The 21,671-nt window shown below is 38.1% G+C and overlaps 2 protein-coding genes across 3 annotated transcripts in view; one reads left to right on the forward strand and one right to left on the reverse strand.

The window, feature by feature from the left end:
• Positions 1-954: 954 nt before the first annotated feature.
• The window catches only part of tpm2 (tropomyosin 2 (beta)), a 50,108-nt gene continuing 29,391 nt past the window's right edge, over positions 955-21,671 (reverse strand). The window contains exons 7-9 of one of the 2 annotated variants that reach the window (XM_012851825.3): positions 21,466-21,528; positions 19,720-19,789; positions 955-1,949 (exon numbers count right to left, since the gene is read on the reverse strand). In XM_012851825.3, coding sequence (XP_012707279.1) covers positions 1,867-1,949; positions 19,720-19,789; positions 21,466-21,528 — 216 coding nt within the window. In that variant the 3' untranslated portion in view covers positions 955-1,866. Of the gene's footprint in view, positions 1,950-17,393; positions 17,785-19,719; positions 19,790-21,465; positions 21,529-21,671 lie in introns of those variants that run through there. The other variant, XM_012851824.3, reaches the window with a different exon arrangement.
• Positions 13,636-16,691, forward strand: LOC118561480 (zinc finger MYM-type protein 5-like). The gene is made up of 4 exons (XM_036133599.1): positions 13,636-13,912; positions 14,691-14,783; positions 14,893-15,012; positions 15,112-16,691. The coding sequence occupies exons 1-4, from the start codon at positions 13,828-13,830 to the stop codon at positions 16,137-16,139; spliced, it is 1,326 nt and encodes a 441-aa protein (XP_035989492.1). The 5' UTR covers positions 13,636-13,827; the 3' UTR covers positions 16,140-16,691.

Genomic DNA, 21,671 nt, shown 5'->3' on the forward strand with positions numbered 1-21,671 from the left:
TCGGTTAAGTTATTTTCCTAGCCTCGTGAGACCATCCTGATCTCGCGAGCTTTCAAGGTTTCACTCGCAGATCAGTCTGGCTACTCTCCGTTGAAGAAAATTTGGAGCCGTTCACCAAACGAACGTCCAATCAGCGTTGGCTTTGAGGCGGGTTGAGGTGTGACGCAACGAGGAGCGACAGTTCAGTCTAAAGAACATGGCGGTTTCAGCCGATGAAACTAGCGTTAGCGTGGCTATCGAGCAAGTTTTATCGGAATTACAGAGTATTTCTTTGCTGAGCTAACGAGCCTTTACCTGCAGCAGCAAGAGTAGCTTGGCTTGTGGTTGTGTTTTCGTCATCGCTCGTAACAGAGCGACGAGGAAGCATGTTGACGAGTACGTCATATGCTTCGTTGATCTGATTGGTTTATTTGGCCCGTCTATCACCAACATAGGCCAATCAGCTAACCAGTATTTTCGCCCCTTCCCAAAATTACTTCAACGGAAGGTTTCCAGATGGATATGCGAAGCAAATCTATCTGGCGGCGTCAGGTTATTATTTTCCCACCAATATAACTAAATTAAAACGACTACATCTCCACCATGAAACATCCTCAAAAGCCTGCAGTTCCTAGTTTACAAAAAGTCCAATTTGCTTTATTTGTAACATAGGTGTAAATTGTATTATGAGAAAATATTGCAGATGTGGAACTATTCTAAATGGACATCTAGCTTTAATGTGTGAACAAGGTCATATTTGATATGTATTAGAATTTAATTATAAATATATATATATATATATATATATAGAGAGAGAGAGAGAGAGAGAGAGAGAGAGGGAGAGGGAGAGGGAGAGAGAGGGAGAGGGGGGGGGGGGCAGGCTTATTAGAGATACAAAGATTTGTAAAACACAAATGATCCCCTCAAAGCTAAAATGTATATCCTATCAAAAAAGTCATAAACTTACTCATCAGCTGTCATTTTTTCTAATTTATTTAATTGATTAGTTTATTAGAACACATAAAGTCATATTCAACTGAACAAATCCCACAATGCACACACTTTTGAAAACCTGGAAATAAAAAAAGTGTTTTTTTCATGTTGACAAATAATTCATCTAATGTGACAAATTACACCATTCATAGCTAAATACGTTTTTGCCACGGAGTGCCAAGAAAAGGTGGAAATCCTGATACTTAATGGGAGGTGAAGAAAATTTTGAAAACAAAAAGGAAAAAGAAAATAAACAAAAACAACTCATCAGTCTTTTTCTGTGATGACCTATATCCATTTTGATGAGTGTGTTTCTGTGTGTAAATATATGTTGTCTATGAGCTGTGATTGGTCATTGCTGTTAATGCCTGAAATGTGTTGGTAGATATTTCCATTCATAATCAAGTAGTTCTTTGAAAGACATTCTTCTGTGTTCAGCCAGCCAAGTAGGACTAAACCAAACTTGCAATTGTAAGTGGTTGTGTTTTATGTCGTCATTATTATTTTAATCCAAATATTGACTATGCAACCAGATTTATGTATATAAATGCAAAGAAAGAAAGGTTGCAGCAAATGAATTTAAATGGGAGCAACTAAGCTAAAAAAAAAAAAAGCTCTTAAATCCTTAGCATTTTAAATTATTTATGTTATGTTGGTCTTGAACATTTATTTGATAGTCCACTTAATTGTATCATTTTAAACACAAGGTCCAGGCAGACTTAAATTATATTTCTTTAAACTAGAAGACACAATTTTAACTCATAACAATGTGTTCATAAAATGACGTTTTCATTTAAGAGTAAAACCAATGGGGTACTGTCTTGTAGAGTGGACTGAGAGGAAATGTCACTTTCCCCAGATCTTTCAGGTCCTCCTCCAACTCTGTGGAAGCCTCTATAGATTGTTGAGCTCGAGCAGGGTTTGATCCAACACCTGGTGCATGTCCAGATTTTCTTCTTTGGCCTGGGCCAGCTTTTCTAAAGTCCAAAAAAAAAGTGAGTGAGGTTGTTATTGTAATTCATATTTTTATTTAAAGAAACAAAACACATAAGGTCCTCTGTTGACATAGTAGATAAGATTACTCATAGCAATGTAAATGTATGCCAGCATATTTATCTGTATTAGTGGTAAATGGACTGAACTTGTATAGTGCTTTTACAAAGGTTCTAGAAACTGGTTGTATATATACCATCAGAGAGATTCCAATTGATCTAAATTATGATGCTTCCTTCCTCACTGGAGTGAAACAAGAAGGTCCTCCAGGGGCTCCTTGTATAGGGCGTCATTTAGTAATAGAGTAGGATGTTGAACATTTCCTTACATTATAAGCTCAAGTGTATTTTTTATTACAAGCCAGTAAAGAGCCAGAGGCTTCTCCAGATCCTCTGTTATGCTGACCACTACAGGAGATCCTTTCTGTCTACAGCCATCAGCACCTAAAACGATTCTTTGAGGAAGCATTGTTTAAATAGTTTATTTCCCTTAGGGACTGCTAAAAAAAAAAAGTTGAATTTGAATATTATTGGGATTAAGTAGACAGACTTTTCAAACAAATTTACATGACTTCTCTTTATTTGAAACGTAATTCTTGCATTGCAGTTTGGGTAATTTATTATAATGATTAATATAATAATGCCATTTATGTTGTTCTCATTTTAATTTATTATTTGGATTCTGAAACACTGAAATGTGGAGTGAATGAACACAGGTGAGTCTGTGGACAGTCATGTTATTTAAAATCAGTAATCTGGTTCAAACAAATGAACTCTCATTATCTAAAAATATTAAGAATCAAGCATCACATTTTACTTTGGTCTAAAGCATTGACATAAATGTAAAGTATATTTTTAATATTGTTTAGAAAATTGAAGAAAATGTGAAATACCTGCACCCACTTAATTAGTAAAACATAAATTTTTATTTTCTATAAAATTAAGGTAACTACATTATTACTAGTAGAAATGACATTTTAAGATGTCTAATTGTGCTAGTATGAATTAAGGTCTAGAAAGGCCAGGGAAAAGGGACGCACAGGATCCTCCCTGGCTATTAAACATAACAATGACTTGCTCTAATATCATGGTAGGGGAAACACTGGTATATTTTATGAAAGAACAACATAATTTGAATGTGGAAAGAACATTATATATACTTTTTTCTGTTTTATCAATTCAATTTTAAAGGTGGTGTGCATCTGTATCCACCCCCTTTTCTCTGATAACTCCAAAATAAAATCCAGTGCAAGAAATTGCCTTCAGAAGCCACTTGGTTAGAGTCCACCAGTATGCTATTTCATCTTAGTATATCTGTAGATGTTCTGTGAAAGTATTTGTTGGAGAATTTTAAAGGACTAACAGCGTCATGAAGAAAAGAAATAAAAGAAAAAGATCCCTGTCAAACTATCAGTTTTATCATCATCACATGATGGCTAATCCTTACTGCAATATTTTTCCCATGTGTGAGAAACAATACAATAGATGGTCATCCCTAATCTTAAACTCTAAACATTTCACAGAACAGTGGTGAATCAGGAATCTCTTGACAGGACAGCTATTATTCATGAGGAGGAAAAAGAAAACCGCAAGAAGTACCGATTACGGTCTACCTCGAATCATTCACCAGGGATAAGGATGATGATAGGAAGATGGATGGAGCTGAACCCTCCAACATAACAACCCAGACCACAAAGCAATATACAAATGTATGCCAGTTTTACGATTCATGAGTTTGTGCTGTACTAGTTTAAACCAATACAAAGAAACTGAATCACGCCTCATACAATAACGTAACACCTTAAAAAATAATGCAAACAACCTCAATCAGATGAAAACGAAACATTCCTGAGCGGATTTCAGAATGTAATCGGAGTTTTGACGACTCGTATGGCTATAGATGCACAAGCAGTAAAATAATTTCCTTTTGTGATGATGCACTGTTGCCATGGTTATATGTACAAGCGGTGTGTGCCTTCTGTGTTTTTGTACTTATTTGCATCTGTATTCAGGGGCTGTGACAGGGCACCCAAGATACACGTGCAGGTGCGTATCATTTCCTGCAAATTAGGATGTATAAAGCAAAGGTGTGCGGCAACACGTCTGCACAGTTTTATACACCTGACGTTTGTTGTGCGTTACAGGTTTCAACATTTCTCACCACCAACTTTTAATATGAAAGCTGTGTAGGCTCGAGGAGTTATGTGCCTTTCCAGGGGGCATATCAACATGTGGCAGGAGGAAGCTGGAATTAAACCCACAATCTTGAGATCACCCGACGACTGCTCTACCCTCTACTCAGAGTTGGCTAGGGAAGAGCTGCTCTTCAAAAGAAACATGTCCAGGGGTCTTATATCTAAAAGAGTGTGCAGCTATGTGGAAAAATGTTAAACAAAAAATGTATATGTATAAAACTGTATGTAGACAGGTCACCACACAAATTTCTTTTATTCGTCCTCATTTGTGGAACAATAAGCGAAGCAGCAGGAAGCACTTGGACCACCCAGTGCCCACCTACAAATAAATATATATAACTAGAAGGCACCCACCACATGTCCAAATAATCATGACAACAGCAGTTATTGATGAGAAATAAAGAGAAGAATTTCACTGAATATAAAATGTTCAAGGATAAAAGTAGAATTCTAATTGGCAGTATTTCCTCTGGTTTGGGTAATAAAATATCAAAATTGGAGAGGTAGAAAGGTAGACAAATTCTGCTGTAAACACAGCAGAAGCTGAATTCCGATCCTTAGTCCAATATATGGACGGGGATACAAATTCTGTCAGGCTCAGTATGATAGAGTCTGATTTCCCCAAAATAATGGAAAGCTATGGGCTGACTGTGCAAGATTATGACAGACTTAAAAAGATGACAAATACAGTTTTATTAATTATTCACCAATTCACGACACGTCATCTCAAGGCTCTTAATAAAGTCAAATTCAGTCAAATCATTGGTCAAAAAGTTTCCTATCTAAGGAAACCCAGTCGATTGCATGGAGTCTTGACAAGCAGCATTTACTCCTGAAAGAGCGTAGAGCCACAGTGGACGGTCGTCTGCATTGTTGATGGCTTCGCAGCAAACCCTCATACTGAGCATGCATGAAGCAACAGTGGAGAGAAAAACTCCCTTTTAACAGGAAGGAGAACCTTCAGCAGAACCAGGCTCAATGTGAACGGTCATCTGTCTCGACTGACTGGGGGTTACAGAAGACAGAGCAGACATTGATCCAGGAATCCTTTCTATGTTAGAGGTGAATGGCAGATGATCTGCTCTCCTGAATAGTATTACACTCATAATCTTGAGGATAGGTAAATTTAAATACTAGATGAGTAGAGTAGATGGGAGACAATGATTCTGGTCTTGTAGAATGAAATCAACCTAATGATAGAACAAACTCTGTGTCACAAATGATGGTGATGGTAAGAGGACCTCCAGCCTGCAGGACTCTGTGTCAAATGTCAAAATACCATCAGAAAGATCTAACAAGCTGGTTAGCACCTATTAATTGGGTTTCAGTGCTTTAAATCCGTAAAAGTTTAACATTGATTATGGAGAACTCTATCAATAATCTATCTATTTTTTGCGGCTGTAGTGGCTTGCTTTTTACCACAGTAGGCTGACAGGAAGAGGGTGAGAGACGTGGCAAAGGACTGTGGGTCAGAGTCGAACCCAGGTCCACCGCGTTGAGGACTAAAGCCTCCATACATGGGTTATCTGCTGTGCCACCAGTGCACCCCATCCTACTTTTTTATTAAATGGAAATCTAGATCTCCCAGAGTGATGAATCATTTCTTTATTCAGTGTTTATTTGACTATGTTTAGGATCTGTTTCATATGACCCATTCATGAGGGTCTATCTAAAATCTACTTACACTGTGCGCTCCTAACACAGGGGACATAAATTCTGTCAGAGGCTACTAGTTTACCACGACACCGGTGGCAACACGCAGTTCCTTCAAGTGTCTCTGTAACACCATGGCCAGACATACGCAGAACTCCAAGATGCTTACCCTGGGCAATGTGAAGCGGCTAATAAGTCACTCATCATGTGCCAGCAGGATCTCTGAAAACACGCCCCCTCTGCATTCTTCTATCAGCAATTTCCTCCAGCACACCAACACCGCATATTGCATGCACCTTTACGCAGCTGTTTATGGACATGTGTGATTATCTCCACCTTCAGGAATCATCACGCCTGACTGGTTAGGAGTTAATCTGCTGATCTGACAGCATTTTATTCTCATTGAGAATGAAAGTGTCATGAAAAGTCTTAATGAAAGAGCATTTCATGCAAAATATAGTACTAAATGTTGAATATTTACAGTTTCCATCTGATTGAGGTTGTTTTCATTATTTTTGAGGTGTGTTACATTATTGTATGAGGCGTGATTTAGTGTGTTTGTACAGGTTTAAACTAGCAAAGCTCAAACCCATGAATAAACATCAGGCTCGATGCTACTTAATTAAAACTGAATAGAGTTATATTTCAGTGTATTTTGGGAAGTTTTAGGACTTTGTCAGGTTCAAAGGTTTGTGTGGATTTCCACACAATTTCAAACAACATTCATTGTTATATAACCTGAGTTGTCCATAAACCATTGGGCTGCAGGTTTTTAATGCGTAGGCACCCTTTATATATGAAGTCCTTCAGTAAATCCAGCAGGCTGCTAATGTTGGGGACATAACGTCACTGAATCTAGCCCTGACCAACTGCAACGTCCCTAGATCATTTGTTTCATACTTTTCAAACTGGTGGTACTTTACAGCTTTTTTAAATTAAAATACTGGATCAATGTGTGCTTCTGTGCTTGTTTGTCTCTCTTGTTGTGTCTCTGCTCTGTCTTCTCTAACCCCCAGTCGGTCGAGGCAGACGACCGTTCATACTGAGCCCGGTTCTGCTGGAGGTTTTTCCTTCCCGTTAATGGGGAGTTTTTCTTCCCACGGTCGCTCCATGCTTGCTCAGTATGAGGGATTGCTGCAAAGCCATGTACAATGCAGACGACTCTCCCTGTAGCTCTACGCTTCTCCAGGAGTGACTGCTGCTTGTCGGGACTTTGATGCAATCAACTGGTTCCCTTATATAGGACATTTTTGACCAATCTGTATAATCTGACCCAATCTGTATAATATGATTGAATTAGACTTTGTAAAGTGCCTTGAGATGACATGTTTCATGAATTGGCGCTTTATAAATAAAATTTAATTGAAATTGTATTGAAATACTATAATAATGGAAATATGCTGCTGTTATAGCAGGCAAACACCTCTCACATTCATCCATTTTCTCCAAACATATGATCCTTGTAGGATGGTTCCCTTCTCCTGCAGTCAGTATGCAGAGTTGAGGTCCAACCAGCCCATCAAAGGACAACACAATGATACACAGGCTGGGAATTTAACCCATGGACGCCCCCCCACAGATGTGTAAGGCTACAAATAGATCATGGTTACCTTTGTCTTTGTGGTCATGGTACAACAGACAAAAGGAACTTTTCCCTTGTTTCAAACAGCGGGTAAACTGAACTTAAATGTCATTGTAGATGCTTAGAAATCCTTACAGAAACAGACAAAAACCAAGCTGCCCTATGCAAGGCAGTAACTGTCCTTTTGAGAGTGGTTCTCTGGTTTTACCTTAACGTTCCCCTAAAAACCACATTGTATTTTAAACAAGTCTAGACCAGACAGGTATAAATGAGTGCTGCATATTACCAAAGGGGTTTGTTTTAATTATCAGTAATTGAATACAAGAGACAATAGGAGATAATGTCCTGTCACTTTTTAATCCGATTTTGATGGATTAAAAAGGGGCGGGGCTTATTTTTTAATTGACCTTTTAGGTGACCCCTCTCACATGATCGTCACGTGGCCCTGCTCGTGACCCTCATGTGACCCCCCACCCCCCCACTCAGGAAATCCCCCCCCCCACATTAATCATTATTAAATTAATTAATTATTCTTTTATTAATTGTATTATTATTATTTTCATTTATATTCATATCATTAATAATATTATTACTACTATCATTGATACTATTGTAATTATTTAATTCTGTTATGCATACCCAACCTTATTTAGTAGTATTATTGTAATCATTTAAAGTTATTTATAATTATTTAACTCCGGTATACATACCCAAACTTTTTATTAGTATTATTATGATTATTTTGAATTATTTAATTCCGTTACGCGCACCCAATCTTTAAGGTGGGAGGAAATCAGTCTTTGTTTCAGCCGTAAAAGCAGTCAGACTCTGAATACTTAAAGCTTCAAAATAAAGATTAAAAATAAAACTATATAAATCGTTTAGACGCATAAGCTTCCCCATCCGGAATCTGTAAATAAAAAGCTCAGGGTTCTCGCTCAGCCAGAATCCTGCGATGCAACCCCTCAGCTCTCCCTGTAAACAGCAGGCGTTTAACCTCAGTTACTGACTGCTTACCAGTTGCAGCTTACAACATAATAAGTCCATACACTCTACAGGTCACTGTCAGTTTGAGGGTCATAAGTTCACTCGGTCAGTAAGCAGTTGAAATAATACTCAACCTGTTCGAAGCGCCGCGCGGGAGGAGACACAAGGGGGGAGATCTCGCTTTCTCTCAATCATCTGACCCCTCAACACAAAAACTGTCTCTTTCTCTACAACCCTCGCGCTATCATGCTTAGTATTTATAAATAGCGGACACCCTGTCACAAAAAAAAAATCGACAGGATGTTGTATTTCACGCCTTTACGTATCCTAAAAATCCCCATCACGCGGACAAACACAATGCCTGTATTATCAATAATGTATATATAAGGCCCTCTTCCCACCTAACTGAATGCATGCACGGTGACTCCCCGAAACATGTCACAACTTCCTTCTTCGCGGCGAGCTACAACCGCTCCGAACTTCAATGACCGGTCTACACGCGCTCCACCTGTGATATACCGTACACTAAAACTCAACACTCTCTTGTTAAACGCAACCTTGTATAAAAATCCAGTGCAATGCATTCACGGGATGCATCATGTCAGAAGCAGCACGGGTCGTAACTAACGCTCAAATTCACGCCGACTCTCACAACGCTGGAACTGCACAAGCTCAACAAGAGAATTCTGAAAAATAAGTGGTGTGTGTTCTTCCTGTGGGGTTGCATAAATATCCAGACATTATTTCTCAATAAACTATACATTAAAAGTGTGGCTCAAGATGTTTGAAGTGGGTTTCTGTTAAAATGTTAAGCTTTTAATACTTATAAACTGTATTTGTAAACCCCTTTTCAATTCTGCCTCACAGAGGTTAAAAACAAAACAGAGAAAAAGGTTATATAGATGAATTAAAGTAATTTATGAGGAATGGCTGAAAAACAGTTGTGGAGTTTAATGAAGAAACTGCATTAAATATGAAAACTTAACACGACCTATGATCATGAAAAAGCTAAATGTTTTGACAGGGTCTGCAATAATGACACAATTTAAAAGACATAATACGGGCCCTAGATGTTGATTATGTTAATTAACTTCCATGAAAACTGAACTTAGTTATCTGCTGCAGGTAAGATATCAGGGGCTTCTCATTTTACCTCACTGTTGATTAATATAACACTTCACATACTAAAACACAGAGCTTTCTTTTTTAACAGAATCAAATATTCTTTCTGAATTTTTACAACATTTTTGGCATTTGAGTTAACCCTGGCTGAACAGAAGGTTTTTTTTTTATCGATATGTCCATAAATTCTAAAACAAGACGATTATAAAACTGGTGCAGTTTCAAACGCTTTTACAGTTGGATTTGTCTTTGTCTAGTCTTTGAAACACAGTTTGTAAAGTTTAGTACACCTTGTTTTTCAAATCTAAGGTTTTAGTGCTCTGTTGTGTGGAGACGGATGTGGTACTAAAATGCCCCATTTCTTAATTCTATAGCGTAGTCTTTGCTGTTCCAATATTTTATATGTGCGTGAAACTTGCAGAAAGGTTTATTGTCCTCTTTATAAATAAAATGTTTTGCTTTGGATATTAGTGTTACAGCAGCATGCAGATTTGAGTAAGCTCAGACAGGCTTTCTGTCCTTCCTCTGTGAATGTTTTTGTGTTTCACGGGCAAAATCTAAAAAAGTTTTACCATATTCCATTTTTACACGCCTAATTCTGCGATTCCATACACATTTTCCACATTGTGGTGTGGGCTTGGATCAACTCGCTGTTCATTCTGCTTCCAAACTAAAAAATATATATAATGAACTTGATTGTTTGTGAGAGAGCCTCACATTTAGATACATGTATTACGCTTAGCTTTTGTTTACAACACCAAGCATCTATCCATGTAGTTGGTCAGAAAAAAAGAGAAAAACACGCAAAACAGTAATGGAACATCTTACACAGTTTGTGAAAATCAACTTCACATATCTGCATCTAGAGTGCAGAGATTGCTCCTTGTCTTTGCCCTCTCTGACGACTGAACAATCAGTCCCATCTGCTTCCATTAATGTCACTCCAAATTAGCCCTGGTGCTTAGCAGCAAGTGTCAAGACAGACTTTCATGCTTGCTTAGTATGAGGGATTGCTGCAAAGCCACGGACAATGCAGACAATCAACCGGTTCCCCTTTTTTTGACCAATCTGTATAATCTGATTGATTTTGACTTTGTAAAGTGCCTTGAGATGACATGTTTCATGAATTGACGCTATATAAATAAAATTTAATTGAATACAAAAAAAAAGGACTAAAGAGTCAGCCCAGATTGATGCATCAGGACAGATACTAGAAGTCAGGTTAAAAAATGAAGCAAGAAAATTGCGGCTATCCGCTAATGAATTACATCTACAAGGAAATCTTTGTAGAACCTTCTTCATATGGAGGATATTTAAAACAGATGTGTTTTAAATATAGCACTATGCAAGGCTTGAGGAAGAATAATGGCAGAAATGTACCGTACAACCTTCCCTCACTGGTTAAGTCACTCTGACCACCGGCAAACAAACTCGCACAACGTCAAGCACAAGACAGAGTCACAGACTTTACCCCCCATAATGATTTAAAACATCCCTTCCTTTACAGCTCCTGTACAGTTTAAGAAAATCACAATTTTCTTCATCAGGCCTTCGAACAAAATAAAAAAAAAAAAAACATTTGCTGAACATTCATTCCTGTTTTATTTATTGACCTGCAACGTTAGTAACCTGCAACGTCAGGCATTGTACAATATTTTTACTGGGACATTACAATCATGTTTAACTTTTTCATATTTAGGCATCGACTGATCATTTGGCAACTGTGAGTGCCCCCCAAGTACTTTTATTATTACCAGGATGAATTAAAGTTTTGAAAATATTTGCAGTTTTAAGAAATCCAGCATGTTGGCATCGGAGAAGAATGTGTATGACATAGTGCAAGAATAACAAATGTTATATTAGAACCTTTTTCTGTGAGCATCCCATGGTTTTCCTATGTTATTGAAACAAAATGTGGATGCACAATTGCACCACAGGGTATAGCAAACCTTTTTTTCAATTAATTAATGCCCCTGAGTAAGAAATTAGTTATTCACAAAATAAGTCACACACCCTTATCAGGCTAAGTATTTAGCATGACGAAGACAATTGCTCTTCATTTATGCACACATAGTGACTGCATAGATCCTATGCAACATTTGCATAGGACCTCTGTATGTTTTGTAGGGGTAAATGTGCAGTGTACAGGTCTACTTTGAAATACGGATGCATTAAACTTGAACTTTTTTATAGTGTTACTTCATTTGCTATAAAAATGCAAGGCAGATAAACAACAGGGCAAAGACTTTTAAACAAACCATCCAAAAGTATCTCATAAACTATCGATTCTAAATAAAACAGGTAAATCTTCCATGATTCTTCTAGGTTGTACAAATACAGATATTTCTTGTTAAACCATCAGACTGACGGCAACAGAAGCAACGGCACTGATGAAAGAAATGTTGAAATTTGGGTAATTCGCACAAATGTTGAAAAATGGGTAATTCGCACATTGTTATTGTGGTTTTTAGAGGGGTTGGGAAGTGAATTGTGATTTATAGTTGCAATCTCAAAAACTGAGAGTATTGTTGTATGTTTGTGCTATTTAGCAATAAAACCAGACCTCTGGTGTCTGAAGTAGCCTATTTCTTTATGGGTTTTTTAAGACTCGTCTTTGTTTCCTTCAGGCTTTGGCTACTGTGAACTCTAGTCACAGCTATACATCTATTGCCAGACGACTAAGGACTTGCCAGACTTTTTAACTTTCCAGCTTATAATAATTAACTGCATTAAATAACATGAATGAACAAAAGGGTTTTTGTAATTCCAGATTTCAAAACCGAGATTTCGAAACATTGTTTTGCCAGGCAGTTCTTTTCAGCTTCTGTAATACAGCTGCAACTGGTGAGCAGTCAGTAACTGAGGTTAAACGCCTGCTGTTTACAGGGAGAGCTGAGGGGTTGCATCGCAGGATTCTGGCTGAGCGAGAACCCTGAGCTTTTTATTTACAGATTCCGGATGGGGAAGCTTATGCGTCTAAACGATTTATATAGTTTTATTTTTAATCTTTATTTTGAAGCTTTAAGTATTCAGAGTCTGACTGCTTTTACGGCTGAAACAAAGACTGATTTCCTCCCACCTTAAAGATTGGGTGCGCGTAACGGAATTAAATAATTCAAAATAATCATAATAATACTAATAAAAAGATTGGGTATGTATACCGGAGTTAAATAATTATAAATAACTTTAAATGATTACAATAATACTACTAAATAAGGTTGGGTATGCATAACAGAATTAAATAATTACAATAGTATCAATGATAGTAGTAATAATATTATTAATGATATGAATATAAATGAAAATAATAATAATACAATTAATAAAAGAATAATTAATTAATTTAATAATGATTAATGTGGGGGGGGGGGGGATTTCCTGAGTGGGGGGGGGGGGTCACATGAGGGTCACGAGCAGGGCCACGTGACGATCATGTGAGAGGGGTCACCTAAAAGGTCAATTAAAAAATAAGCCCCGCCCCTTTTTAATCCATCAAAATCGGATTAAAAAGTGACAGGACATTATCTCCTATTGTCTCTAATACATTTTTTCTCTATAGAACTATACACTTCTTCTGATCTGAAAATCAACACTCGCTCCATACGACTGGCTGCAAGTCAGGTAGTAAATGTTTAGAATCTGTGCATTTCTTTAAGTGCCTTGTGTTACTCATTAAAGGCCTGTTGGTTTGTTTAAAGGCTTTTACTAAGCAGGACACACACTAAGTGATTTGGGAAAATATACAGGACTAGAACCTGCCACACTATACAAGCTTGATATAAACGGCTGTCACACATGATTGAAGATGCCAGACTGCATGGCCAGATCCTTCAGAATCCCTGCATCAACTTTTACTATAGTTGGATCCTGAAAAGATTGAGAGGTGGATGAGGGAAAGTAAACAGCAGTGAAAGCATAGCAGCAGTCAGTTTTTTTTACTTTTTTGTGGATTGTCTTAGAAGAGAGTTTAATCAGTGCTCCATGCACCTGTTACGCTGTGTCCATAGCCTACCGATCCAGGCTCCCAGGGCCGGCCCGAGGCATAAGCGGCCCCAAAAACGATTGACCAGGCCCTGGTCAATCTTTTTTTTTTTTTTTTTTTTTACAATTAAATAACTTAAACAAGTGATATAAATTAATAAATGAATGAATATCAATTTATAAATGAACATTTCAAGAAAAAAAATTCTGATTCAACTGCTCATGAGCATTCACTTCGGGACGGCAGCCGTGATGGCGCTGGCGGCTCGCGGCTCGCGGTACGCGCGCGTGCATTGACAATTCACGCTGGCGCGCACGTCACGTTAATAGGAAAGTCTAAGCCATGTCACAAAAAAGGATGTATCCCTCTGGTGCAGAAAAAAGAAAAAAGAAAAGGAAAGAGGAAGAGAAAAAAGAGCAAGATAAAGGTATGCTTGCATGATTATTTACGGACCGATATATTTTGTGCAGCAGCAGCCAGCAGCACAAATTGCGCTCACGTCACTGAAGGTAACAGCTAGCTCGTCCTCATAACTCATGTCGTGATATTTATCAGCCATCCATCACCAGAGCGAAATCCCCACCATTAACAGTGAAATATTATCCGTTATTAATATACATTTATCTAGGTAGGTGTGTATTTCATGTATTGGTACATATCGGCGAGGGAGACTATGTTTCTCGGCTGGTCTGGCCTGGGAACGCCTGCTTGGGATTCCCCCGGAGGAGAGGGACGTCTGGGCCTCACTATTGAAGCTCCTACTCCCGCGACCCGACCCCGTATAGGCGGAAGATAATGGATGGATGGATAGATATCGGTTTAAGTTGGAGAAAACACAGATGCCAGCTTAGCTAGCATTGCTGTTTGTGTTGAAGTGAATCTACTACCTTCATAGACAAAACACGTGCAGAGAGCCTCTCTGCTCTAAGATCTTTGGTGGGAGATGGTATTTATCTTTATTAGAAAATACACCAAAAATGAAAATAGACTGCAGTTTTATTAATATGGTGGTGAGTGATGACGCAGTGCTTTCCTCGTATTTAGGCTGCAGTAGATCACCATGTTAAGTTTTCCCCATATGGCAATTATGCCTCATTTGCCAATAAATATGAATTGTTAGGTGTGGAGTTTCTTGTGGTGCAAGATGGGAAAATAAACTCATTCTACTCAATAAACTATGCATTATTCAATGCTATTTTTTCCAGGAACACTGTTGAAGTACTTTGGAGAACAACCAACTTTACCTTCCCCTAATGTTTCAACTAGTGTCAGTGCCTCCACAGCTGATGATGCAGCAGGTGAGGGTTTTCTTGATGGCAAATGGTTACATAGCCTGTTAATATGACATGAAACATTTAGCTTTTTATTTATTTCTTTATTTTTTGTTTGTTTGTTTTATCATTGCAGGTTCATCCGCTGCACAAGCGATTAAAAGCGAGGAGCAGTTACATGCGCCTGAAAGCAAGGAGCAGTTACAAGCACCTACATTCACCGATGCGTTGATTTCAAAATCAGCCGGCATGACAGGTCTGTTAATCTAAAAGTTTTTTGTTTTGTGTTGGCTTTACAATAAAATTTTCTGCTATGTTATTTTATTCTTTTTTATTAAATCTAATGTCCCTACAGGTCCTTCTACATCTGCACCCACTGCTATAGATTTACCATCCCCTGCCTCAACAAGCTCCAGCTATCAAGATAGATCAACAGCACCTCCAATTGACCCAGTTGAATGGTCAGCATTCCTCTCAGACTTAGAAAGGACTGAACTGGTAAGAAGAGGGCCAGTGCCAATCAGTGACACCTCTACATTCCCCAAGAAATCAGATGGACGAAGCTTTCACTACCACTATACATACAGACAATTAGTTAATGGGGAAAAAATCAAGCGAAGCTGGCTAATTTATTCAAAGAAAAGTTATGCAGTTTACTGCTTCTGTTGCAAATTATTCTCAAGAAAGTCCACAAAGCTGTCAACAGAGGGACTGCGTGATTGGGTAAATGTAGGTGCTTTGCTGAAACAGCATGAAAATAGTGAAGATCATTGCAATAATATGGTGAAGTGGAAAGACTTTGCCCTCCGTCTTTCTAAGCAGAAAACTATTGATGCAACAGAAATGGCCCTTTTGGATGCAGAAAGAAATCGTTGGAAAGATGTTCTCATCCGTTTGATTAGTATCATTCAATCTTTGGCAGAGAGAAATCTTGCACTCAGGGGGTCAGTTGATACTTTGCATCAGGCCAACAATGGGAACTTCCTTAAAGAGGTGGAACTGATGGCAAAATTTGACACGGTGTTAAAAGATCACATCAGACGAATTGATAGTGGAATGCAGCACAACACGTACCTGGGTAAGACTATCCAGAATGAGCTGATAGAGTGTGTCAGTGACAAAATAATTGAGGTAATGGTGGCAGAAATCAAGGACTGCAAATATTCAATAATTTTACACTGTACACCTGATGTTACTCACCATGAACAAATGTCTGTTGTGGTGCGCACAGTCACTCTGGGCACAACACCAGAAATAAAAGAGCACTTTTTAGGATTTCTGATAGCTCCAGAATCCACTGGCCTGGGTTTGTCCAATCTAATCCTTAACAGGCTTGAGGAATTGAACATTATGACGAAAAAAATGACACTTCAAGAGGCTTGAAGTGTCATTTTTTAATGCTATAGTGGATTGTAGCATTCAGTGATTGGAGGATAGATTTACATCTTTAAGTGAGGTTAAAGATAACTTTGGGGTGCTGTTCAATTTTAGGGAGCTTGATCAAAAAGTCAATGTGAGCTTCTTGTGGAAAAACTCTCTTGTGGAGAGGAGGCTGATATTGATGGTAGCGCACTGGCATTAGAGATAGAGAGTCTTCCTGAACTTCATCAAACTATGAAGACTGCCTTTGAGCTTCTCACATATCTCTCACAAAATGAGATGTTTGAGCTTTACCCAAATGTTTGGGTAGCTCTCAGGATAGCCTGCACTCTGCCTGTGACAGTTGCCTCAGCAGAGAGGAGCTTTTCCAAGCTCAAATTAATAAAATCATATTTGAGATCATCAATGGCTCAGGAAAGACTAAGTGGACTTGCAGTCATTAGTATTAATAACAAAGTTGGCCAAGCACTACCATACAATGATGTCATCAGTGACTGCATCCAGAAAAGCTAGGAAGGAACGATTTTGAGGCATTGCTGTACAATTCATTGTTGAACCCTTGATATTGTTATGTTTGCTTTCCTTATTTAAGTATCTGTTTTTGTAACATTCTATTTTTGACTATATTATTGTTTGTTTATTTTGGTTTATTTAAAATATTGCACATTTAATGCACATTTTGCAAATAATTTATTTAATATGTTTGTATTCAAAAGGTTTAATAAAAGAAAGTATTGTAAGTATTGTTTATTTATTTATTTTGTATTAATACATTACCATAGTGTATTCATTTATAATATGCTCTATAACATTATAGTGTGACATTTGTGTCAGTAATGTGCTAGTATAGGTGATTCTGCATGGTGGGAGGGGGGCCCCCAAATCAAATTCTGCTTAGGGCCCCCAAGAGGCTCGGGCCGGCTCTGCAGGCTCCTGATCAGACCACACTCCAAAAGCTGCGTGTCATTATCAGCTGAGCTTGACTTGCTTTGGTTTGGAGAGCTTGATTGTTATCTTTATTTCTAGGGCTGTTTTTGACTAAATGAAACAAAAACATTGGATTTTAATCCTCTTTTAGGGTTATGGTGGTGATCATCTGTCACAGAAAAACTATATATCTAGCTGCATCTGAACTGCAACATCTGCATTATGGGCTGATAACATGTAACATCAGATAGAGTATTATTCTATGCACTGTACGGTTTAAGTTTGGAAACCAAGTGGAACAAAAAAAGGGAATATTGGGAAAAGACAGAATAATAATGATAAAAATGTTTATTACAGAAAGGAAGGGTAAGCAGGTTTGAATAAATGCTTCGGGTATGACATGAACTCTGGACCAGAGGACAGGTAGTAGTGAAAGAGGCAAATTGTGACTTTCTTTAAAAAAAAAAGAATGAAAAGGGTAAAAATACAGTTCTTTGGGACAAAGGTGTAAATTACTTGAGGGTGCCTGGATTTACTGCATTATGTTTAGAAAATCTCCCACACTACAACAGAAAACAGCAAGTAGATGGGGAAGAATTAAGAGATGAAAGAGGAGCAGAGAGGAAGCGAGGAAGCTTCTACAGTGTAGTCATGTCGTTGAGGGCAAGGTCCAGCTCCTCACTGAGAGCCTTGCCCTTCAGCTTCTGGGCATACACTTCATCTGGAGGAGGAAATGGACAGAGGGACGAGACACAAAAGACAGAGACATACAGAATGGGAACATGATGAGATGAAAGGACAGGAAGGAGAAAAGAACAAAAAAGTTACAAAAGTAACCAATTTAGAAACTTTCACATAATCAAACTAAAGATTTTCTGGTGTAGTAACAGAAATCCGATGAAGTTAAAGCAGAAAAATACAGTCACTGAGTTCTATGGATTAAAAGGAGACATTTTCATGATATTCTACAGGCTGATATTTCTCAACTACTTTTAACTGTTGCTGCAGAAACAGATTTTCAAACTGTTTCTACATTTAAATTAGGGCTGCACGATATTAGGAAATGTTGTGACATCCACTTGGATCCGTTATTAAATGCATTACGTGCTTATTTTCTTCTTTCCTCTCTTTCTCATCTGTACTTCCATCACTCTGTGACATTTTAGCATTTTAAGCACTGTCATTTGTGTCCGGTGTGAACATTTGCTGCTGCTGAGAGACTCTGTCCAGCTGGCTAAATATTACAATAGCTTGAAAGATGTACATTCATAATATTTGGAATATACTGGCATACTAGGTGTTTGGATATCCATAATGTTGGAGTATTACTCATTTAGTTTCAATCTTAAGGCCAGTAAATGGCTTGATCTGATCCAATTATTGCACTCCAAAGAGTATGAATATTGCAAAAACTGATATTGCAGTGATTATATATATATATATATATATATATATATATATATATATATATATATATATATATATATATATATATATATATATATATATATATGTGTGTGTGTGTGTGCTATACTGTAAAGCCCTAATTTGAATAATATATATTTAAAGAAGGATTCATATTTATCTTTGTGCAACATTAAAACAAACTGTAACCTTTACCAAGCTTGGATGACTTTTTTTAGATACTGTCATGAAATTAGCGACCACTAAATCTTAATACAAGGCATCTAACCAAATGAAAAAGTTTTCTTCACAACCCAGCAGCAGTTTGTGCTTTGTGGGATTTCAATATGATCAATAGAGTTATGTTTGCCATCCAACCAGTGTTTGGATGAATTTAAATACAGCCAGAGAGACTAAATTTGTTGGGCAAAAGGGGTTGAGAATTCTACAGGGCTTAAAAACATCCTTGCCTTTTTTTCAGACTGTTGTTGAAGGTTGTGTTTTCTTTATTCCTTTTTCAATTTGTTAGTGAGTATTTACTAACCGGGGGATTTATTAATAATCCTCCGGTTGCCTCATGAGGTCTTATTTGCATCACCTACTGTATGTCTACAAGTCAACCTTTTGTTGCCGAGATTGCACACACACACACACACACACACACACACACACACACACACACACACACACACACACACACACACACACACACATCCTTGTTTAATGTACATAGTGAGGACCATGCCTTGTCTTCCATAGATTTCCATTCACCTTCAACCCTATCTATGGCCTAATCCTGACCCTAACCTTAACCTCCACAGGTTTATACCTAACCCTAACCTAAACCTAAGTGACACCTTAGTGCTAAACCTAACCCCAAGCCCAGTATAAAAGTCCTCACTTCACTCTTAAAACGAGAGAAAAAAATTCTTGCTCAGCTGCAAGTACAACGACACACACACACAAAGCTGAGTTTGTCAACTAGGGAATCAAAGTTTTTCTTACTTGAAGGCAATCATCCAACAGACCAGTTAGATTTAAAAGAGCTGCCTGGAAACAGACTTACTTCCAGTTATCTTTAACTTTATCTGAAAGTTATCTGACTTTATCACTTTGAAGTAGTTGCACACAGCAAAGCTGAGGAACTTTTAATTGCAAGTTGGTTTAGTTTTGGTTTGTTAGGGTGATTACTTTAAGTCTGGATGAATGAAAGCAAACATGTTAGTTGGACTACTACCATAGTATTACATACCTTCCAAATCATCAATGGTTTTTTCCAGCTTAGCCACAGACCTTTCTGCAAACTCTGCCCGGGTTTCAGCCTGCAACACAAACCACAGTTCATCACACAGCAACATGCAAACTGTCATTATTACCAAGTACAGAACAAGAACTAAACCACCTGGGATGGTGATATAAAAATGTGTCAGTCTATGAATCCCACAACTTAGTGAAAATAGAAGACTCAATTTTACTGAGGCAAGAAGGGACCATATTCTGCAGGGATGAAGAACACAACTTGTTCTGAAATTGTGTCACACCAGTGAGAACCCAGGCCAGTATCTCTGATTACTACTGATATTTTACACATTTTGCCAGATGTAGAACAGGTGGCAGCAGGTGCTTCCCAGGGCCAACATTGTGCCAAAACAAGACCATTTAGACTAGAAATCAAATTTGCTGGAAGAGCAGACATGTAGAATGATGGACATGAGTAAAAAGTGTTAAGGGGAACAGTTTCCTTTAACTTTTCTCTGTTACCACTAAACAGAGACAAAGCTCACTGACAAAAAAAATAAAATGTGCTTGGACTGTAAAGAAAGAAAGAGGTGAAGATTAGGAATGCAGGATTAAGTTTTGTAATTTGACAAGTCTGCCGAAAAATAGCTCCTATGCCTCGCTAACCTGCTTTAAGACGCTATGGATTGTAGGTACTTTATTGTTTAAGTCCCAACTAAAATAATCAGCTGGCTGTAGGTTTCATTTTGTAACATGTTGAGTGTTAACTTGTTTTGCCAATTGCTTAATGTGACGTAATTAAATTAGTTGCTAGGTCAAAAAGATCTGCAAATTACTCAGTAAATTCTCTCTCAAGACTGAGAATGTTTTGCTGCCAGCAACATCCTCCAGCATGACCGGATTGGCAGTGAGTCAGTAATGATGTGGGGTGGCATTTCTTTGGGGGGGAGGGGGGTGCACAGCCCGCCATGAGGTAGTCTGACTGCCATTAGGTGCAGAGATGAGAACCTCAGAACTATTGTGAGACCATATGCTGGTGTAGATGGCCCTGGGTTCTTCCTAATGCAAGACAATCCTAGACCTCATGTGGCTGGAGTGTGTCCGCAGTTCCTGCAAAATGAAGGCATTGATGCTTTGGAGTGGCTGCCTGTTCCCCAGACCTGAGTCCAACTGAGCATATCTGGGACATCGTGTCTCTCTCCATCCACCAATGGCACGTTGTACCACAGACTGTCCGTAGTTGGCGGATCCGTTAGTCCAGGTCCGAGAGGAGATCCCCCAGGAGACCGTCCTCCACCTCATCAGGAGCATGCCCAGACGTTGTAGGGAGGTCATACAGGCACGTGGAGGCCACACACGCCACTGAGCCTCATTTTGACTTGTTTTGACTTTACATCAAACTGGACCCACCTGTAGTGTGTCTTTCCACTTTCATTCTGAGTGTGGCTCCAAATACAGACCTCTATGGGTTAATAAATTTGATTTCCATTGATAATTTTTGTGTGATTTCGTTGTCAGCACATTGAACTATGTAAAGAAAGTATTTAATATATGTAAAGAAAGTATTTAATATAAGATTTAATGTTTCCTTCATTCCTTCAGATCTAGGATGTGTTATTTTAATGTTCCCTTTAATTTTTTGAGCAGTGTATATTATGGCACATAAAGCTTAGGGGATACATGTTTAGAAATACAGTTTTTAGTGTATTGAAACCCAATCAAACAAACGGAGAGCAATAGAAAGAGGAAATATTCTTACCTCCTTCAGCTTCTCCGTAAGCACTTTAATCTCCTCTTCATATTTGTCCTCTTTTTGTGAGTACTGAACACCAAAACAAAATAATAGCATAAAAAAGTTCAGTGAAATGACACTTCTTATGTAAGCTTTGGCATCAGCAGTAAACAGAAAAAAAGCATTTAGTGCATTAATGGCACATCAATGGTCTTTTTAGTTGTTTTTTTTTC

This window comes from Fundulus heteroclitus, unplaced genomic scaffold, assembly GCF_011125445.2.
Source record: "Fundulus heteroclitus isolate FHET01 unplaced genomic scaffold, MU-UCD_Fhet_4.1 scaffold_64, whole genome shotgun sequence".
In the NCBI taxonomy this organism is placed as follows: Eukaryota; Metazoa; Chordata; class Actinopteri; order Cyprinodontiformes; family Fundulidae; genus Fundulus; species Fundulus heteroclitus.

What these genes read in the sequence shown, in the direction of transcription:
- LOC118561480 (XM_036133599.1), top strand. Translation starts at nt 13,828, where the DNA reads ATGTCACAAAAAAGGATGTATCCCTCTGGTGCAGAAAAAAGAAAAAAG. An exon ending in CACAGCTGATGATGCAGCAG is followed by an intron (nt 14,784 to 14,892) that starts GTGAGGGTTTTC and finishes TTATCATTGCAG; the next exon opens with GTTCATCCGCTGCACAAGCG. An exon ending in AAAATCAGCCGGCATGACAG is followed by an intron (nt 15,013 to 15,111) that starts GTCTGTTAATCT and finishes ATGTCCCTACAG; the next exon opens with GTCCTTCTACATCTGCACCC.